Here is a 6,000-nt window from a genome sequence, read left to right as displayed (position 1 = left end):
ATCCTTCCGGACGAAGCCGGGGCTGTGAGGGAAGCCCAGTCCCGCGTGCCAGGGGGAAGCCGGTGCGGCAGCAGGGAAAGGAAGGCCTACTCTCGCACGAATTTCGTGCATGGGGCCTCTAGTAAATTTAATTAAAAAACAAAGGCAAACCATCTGACTCAAAAATAAACTAAAATAAAAGCACAATGTAGCACCCTGTTCTAAGGAAAAAAAATTTATAAAATGTGCCAAAATTTTTTTAAAAAAAGACTCCTGCCTTCCCTTGTCCGCAAACCAGAGTGGCCACGGGTCCCATGGAGGGAGCAAGGCCGGTCTGGCCAGGTGGACGTCCCTGGAAACCCACCCCAACACGGGCCCAGCGCCTAGGGGGTACTGGGCTCCTTGGAGCGCCACCAGGTGGCGGGCCCGGGAATGTATGCGTGGCCGCCCCCGAATCCCATGCTAGGGCTCCCGCGGGTCCTGAAAGCAGCTTGACTGCGCGTCAGCGCTGCGGGGAACAGCCGGGGCCGGGGCCGGGCCCCCTCGGGGCGGCAGCGAGGGCGCGGGGGAGGGGAAGGCAGGGCACAGACTGTTTCAAAGTCACAGGATGTGCCGGCTCACCCCCACGGCTACGCAGCCCCCGCCTCTGGGGCTCTTCCTCGTGTCCAGTCGGCTGTGCCTCCCTCCAGCTCCAGGCAGGGCTTCTGGCCTCGCCGGCGGGATGGTTTGGTCCACGTGCTCCCCTGGCCAGCGCCCTGGAGCTTCCCGCGCCCTCTGTGAGGGGTCGCGGCCCCCTTCCTGGTGACTGCTCTGCGCACCTCCCCGCGCCCTCAGCCCCTGCATCCCCGCTTTCCCTTCTCTCCCCGTGGCAGCCACGGGCCCTCAAGCTCAGGGCAACTCCCCACCCAGACAGCAGCTCCCGGGGCTCCCTGAACCACCCTCTAGCTCAGAACCCTGAGCGCACCGGACCCGGTCCCTCCCCGCTGCCGGCGCCGAGAGCAGCTCTTGGGGGCTGGCGGGCTCCGAGGGCCGAGGGCCCAGCACCAGGCAATTTGGACCTGCTCCTGCCTCGGCCTCGGCCCTGTGGTCCCCCTGCCGGGAACACCCCTGTTACCCCAAACCCAGCCCAGGACGCTCCTCAGGTCCCTGCCGCCCGGCTCCTCCGCGAGGCCAGCCAGCCGCGGGGCGGTGCGCCGGGCCGGTGGGCGGGGCGGAGGCGGGGCGGGGGGCGGGGGGCGGGCCCCAGGCTTAAGCGGGGGGCCGCGGGGGCCGGCCCCAGAGCGCACGGAGGCGGAGCGGAGCGAGCGAGGGACTGCGGAGCCGGAGTCGCGCCGGCAGCCGCTCCGCCTCCCAACCCGCTGGGCCCCCGACGGCCGCGCCACGGACTCTCCGGGTGCCCGCGGACAGGCGCATGGCGCCCAGGGGAGCGCGCTGAGCGCGGGGCGAGGCGCGGCGGGCGGCACGATGGCCCTGGAGCAGGCGCTGCAGGCGGCGCGGCAGGGCGAGCTGGACGTGCTGAAGGCCCTGCACGCCGCGGGCCGGCTGGAGCCCTCGCTGCGGGACCCGCTGGACGCCCTGCCCGTGCACCACGCGGCCCGCGCCGGCAAGCTGCACTGTCTGCGCTTCCTGGTGGAGGAGGCCGCCCTGCCTGCCGCGGCCCGCGCGCGGAACGGCGCCACCCCGGCCCACGACGCCGCCGCCACCGGCCACCTCGCCTGCCTGCAGTGGCTGCTCTCGCAGGGCGGCTGCAGGGTGCAGGTGGGTCCTCGCGCCCCGGGCTGCCCAGGCTTCCCCCCCATGAGGGTCTGGCCTGGAGCCCCCCTAGGCTCAAGCGTGTCGAGCTGGCACCTCCCCACTGCACCTGCGTCAAGGTCCTCCCCAGGGCCAGGGTGAGGTGGTTCCTGGGTTTAGTAAGCACCGGGCAGATGCCCGTCAGCACCCAGGTGATGGGGAACCACAGGGGCCGGGAGAGTGGGGGCGCTAGGGCCTGGGCACAGAATCAGAAACCCAGGAGGCCCCCTCCCCCGTGCCCCCTTCCCCCCTCCCATCAGGTCTGGAGGGACGGCCAAGCCTTACAGCCACTCCAGGCTGAGAGGCAGGTGACCCCAAGGCCAGGGTGTCTTCCTGCCCCAAGGCCCCACCTGGTCTCTGGCCCCCTGGCTGGTGGACACCTGGCTCCTTCTGAGCTGTGGGAGGAGGCAGCTCAGGCCCTGGTGTAACACTCCTACTGGCCAGAGAGCACCAACAGGTACTAGGCCGGGGCTCAGGGCGCTCCGCCCCCCTGGAGCTGCCAGTCTACGGGGCAACACACAGCAAACCTACAGGCCAAGAAGTAAACCAGGTACCAGCAGGCACCGCAGGGCCACGCGAGGGGGAGCCTCAGGGAGCTGCTTGGGTGAGGTGGCCGGGAAGGCCCCTCTGAGGAGTGACTGAGGAGGAGGAAGTGGCCAGGTGATGATCACACAGTTCCCAGCACAAGGAGCAAGAAGTGCCCAGCTCTGCGCTTACACATTCCTGTCCTGGCAGAGCGGCAGAAGGCCAGTGTGGGGAGAAGGGTGAGGGTGGAGAAGCCACCGGGGCTAGAGGGTCTCAGAGGCTGGAGAAAGGAACCTGGAAGCTATTCTGGCCACTGGGACCACTGGAGGGAGGAACCAGACCTTTGGGCAAGACCACTGGGTCCCCTGGATGTGGAAGAAGAGGCAGAAGCAGCTGAGCTGGTGGGCTGGGCCCTGAGGGTGCCCAGACCCCTGCCCCCTTTCTCCCCTCAGGATGGCACCCCCACACACACTTCCGCCCTTCCTGGGAGATGGCCCGGCCTTATCTCCAGCTCTGTTATCAGAGTTCCTGGCACGTGGTCCCTGCCCACTCTTTGGGGAGGTGGCGTGCCTCCCTGGTCCCGGTGTCCAGCCCTGGCCGGAAGCCTGCCTCGCCTCTGCAGTGGAGGCAGAAGAACAGGTGGCCTTGTGCCCGGCTTATCTCGGCTCCCGCCCTCGAGCCCCCGGGGGTGGAAGTGGGGTGGGGGGGTGGCCTCAGATCCTGGCCCTGCTCAGCCCAGAGAGATAAGCAGATTTAGGGTGCCGGCCACAGCACAGGAGGCCGGAGCTTCAGGGACAGACAGGCCAGAGCCCCTAAGCCCGGTCCTCTTCTTACTGCCACCCCCACCCAGAGGCCAGAGCCAGCAGGACCCCCGGGAGCTTCCAGGAGGAACCGAGGGCCTTTCTCAAGAGCTGGGCTCGGCGCATACTTCACCGTGGGCCTGCCTGGGTCAGCTCTAGCCCTGTCCCCTCGGCTCAAGGGACACACTGAGCCAGACTGGTCCCGCCTGGGCATTCCAGCACACAGAGGGCCTCAGCGACACCCTCCATCCTGGGCATTCACTCCTGCCCCCTCTGCCTTACCCTGCTGCCCACCCCTCTCCCGGCCACAGCCAGTCCGCCTGCGCCTGCCCCTCAGCCTCGAGGGCACCAGCCGGCCCTGGGCTCCACCCCCTCCAGGCCCCTGCTTCTGTTCACCTTTCTCACAGGAGCCTCTCCTCCCGCGGCCTCAGCCACACTGTGCCCACCTGTGCCCACACCTGGGCAGAAGGCCCCGCTTCCCCGATTCTAGTAAACCGTGCCCACCACTCACTACTGCCCAGCCCAGCGCCCTCTCCCCTCCGTCGTCCCACATGCTTGGCGCTGGGAGCTCACTCTGTCCCAGAGCCCGTGCCCCCCACCCAGCCGCCAGCCTCTGGTCTCAGGGACTGCCCTCACCCACCACGTGCACAGCACCTGCCCCTGCACCGCCCCCACGGCAGGTACACCCGGCTGCTCACAAGGACACATCGGGCACTTCTGACCATTGCCCCCCGCCCTCCGGGGTGCCTGGGAGAGGGCTACCACCATTAGCTGAGTGCCCAGGCCCTGCCCACTGCCCCACAGGGCAAGAAGGCAGCCTGGGAGCAGGGCGTGGGCTGGGCTGGGAGGCAGGACAGTTCTCTGCACTGAGATTGGGTTGTTAGGGGTGCACCAATCTGGAGAGCCCTTCCCATGTGACACGGGGGGGGGGAGGGAGGAGCGGGGCGCAAGGGTTGGATGCAGAAGGTGCCCCTGACCCCGATGCCAACCTGGTGCAGCCCCAACAGCCCACCTCCCTGGCCCAGCAACTCTCGCTCCCTCACCCATGTGTTCCTGAGCACCTGGGTGCCGGCATGGGTCTCGGCCAGACCCCGGAGCGCCTGCGGGGACAAGTGCCACATCCTGAAAACCTGCATTGTGCGGACCTCTCAGTCATGGCCTGCAGTTCTCAGAGAGCCCACGGGGCATGGCATGGCTTGGTGGTGCCACTTTGGACTGTAGTTCAAAGCAGGCCCGCTAGGTGCCCAAGGACAGAGCTGCCCCATGGCCGGAGGGATGCGGGAAGGGCCTGAGCCAGAGACAGGGCAGGACAGGCTGTGGGACTGACGCGCCCTCCTTCCACAGGACAAAGACAATTCTGGTGCCACAGTCCTGCACCTGGCTGCCCGCTTCGGCCACCCCGAGGTGGTGGACTGGCTGCTGCGTCACGGCGGTGGGGACCCCACCGCAGCCACAGACACGGGCGCCCTGCCCATCCACTACGCCGCGGCCAAAGGAGACTTCCCCTCCCTGAGGCTTCTCATCGGGCACTACCCTGAGTAAGGACGCCCCTCCCGGGGGCTCGGGGTGGGGCCGCCAGGGCTCGGGGTGCTTGAAGTTTGCCATCCCCTCCGGCATCTGGGGAGTGGCCGCGCCTGGGGCCAGAGGGCCAGGCCAGAGGCGGCTCCTGCCCAGCCAAGATGTCTCCCCTCCTGGCAGGCTCACTGCCACTTGCCCCAGGCCCTGCAAGCCCGGGCATCCAGCCCAAGGTCCCTTGCTCCCCCAGGTGCTCCCAGCCTGCAGGGTGCTCCCTCCAGCCCCAGCCTCATTGGCTGCTGTGCTCATTTGCAAGGCTGTTGTAAATGAGGGTTGGGAGGGTGGGTGGGTAAGAGCATCTCCTAAACCCCCAGGCAGGAAGGCGATGGAGGAGGAGCCGTGGCACTTACCCAGAGGTGGAGGGAGAGGGCTGCCCGCCCAGACTCCACCCCCTAGCCGCACAGCCCCCTGGCCAGGCCGTCCACAGGGCAGCTGGTCATTTCCTGTGGCCCCTCAGCCCATTCCCGATACTGAGGCGCTGGGCTCCCACACCCCAGGGCCTCTGCTGAGCGGCTGGGCTGAGGGGCAGCTGGGCTGAGGGGCAGCTGGGCTGTGGGCTGGGGCTCCCCGGGGTGGGATGGGACAGGTGGGAGAATGGGGCTCAATGCACAACAGGGGAGTCGGGGCGGTCCCAGGGAGGAAGGAAGCCAGGTCTTCGGCTCAACTGGGGAAGACAGGAGCCCTGGGGGAAAGCCACCCAGACACGGTCTGAAGGGGGCACCAGTGGCCCTGGGCCCTGACGGGTGGGGTGACCTCTGTCAGTCCAAGTGGGCGCCCAGGACATGAGCGGCCTCGGAGGACCCAGCCACCCGACGAGAGGGTCCTCCCCTGGCTCACTCCTGAGGCACCTGCAGGGCCGCCGGCCACCAGGGAGCAGGCGGGGGTGCTGCCCCATGGCCTTGGGCAGGGTGGCCACAGCGGCAGCCTCAGGCCCGGGCACACTGGCGTGGGTGTGGGCAGCCCTCAGACCCGGCCGGGTGCAGGGACCTGGCCGAGCAGGAGGTTCCCTGTTCTGGTCAGTGGGGGACCAGGAGGTGTGCCCTCGGACCAGGGGCCACGTGGGCACGGGTCTGCACCACCGTCGCGTGAACTCTGCTTCTGGACAAGCTGGGGTTCGGGTCAAGTCGAAGGCGGTGGGATTTAGAGCAGGAAGCCCCAGAGACTCATGGGAACGGCTCCCAGCCTGGCACCGTCAGCACCCGGAGGTGGGGGCTGGGGCAGCCCTGCGACATGGCCCCGCCGAGGCGACTCCGATGCTTCTGTCCCCTCCCCTCGAGGAACAAAGAGGACCCAGAGGTCCTGCGAGGGGCGGGACGGCCATGGCCACCAC

The 6,000-nt window shown here is 68.3% G+C and overlaps 1 protein-coding gene across 4 annotated transcripts in view; it reads left to right on the top strand.

The window, feature by feature from the left end:
* Nucleotides 1–1,443: 1,443 nt before the first annotated feature.
* ESPN (espin) overlaps nt 1,444–6,000 on the top strand; it is a gene marked incomplete at its 5' end in the record, with an annotated part of 28,980 nt that continues 24,423 nt past the window's right edge. For all 4 annotated transcript variants that reach the window (XM_081085468.1, XM_081085467.1, XM_081085466.1 and 1 more), the window contains 2 exons: nt 1,444–1,737; nt 4,440–4,633. In XM_081085468.1, coding sequence (XP_080941594.1) covers nt 1,444–1,737; nt 4,440–4,633 — 488 coding nt within the window. The remainder of the gene's footprint in view (nt 1,738–4,439; nt 4,634–6,000) is intronic.

This window comes from Myotis nattereri (assembly GCF_964212035.1).
Source record: "Myotis nattereri genome assembly, chromosome: 3".
Taxonomy (NCBI): Eukaryota; Metazoa; Chordata; class Mammalia; order Chiroptera; family Vespertilionidae; genus Myotis; species Myotis nattereri.
This window is presented reverse-complemented; position numbering and strand designations above follow the sequence as displayed.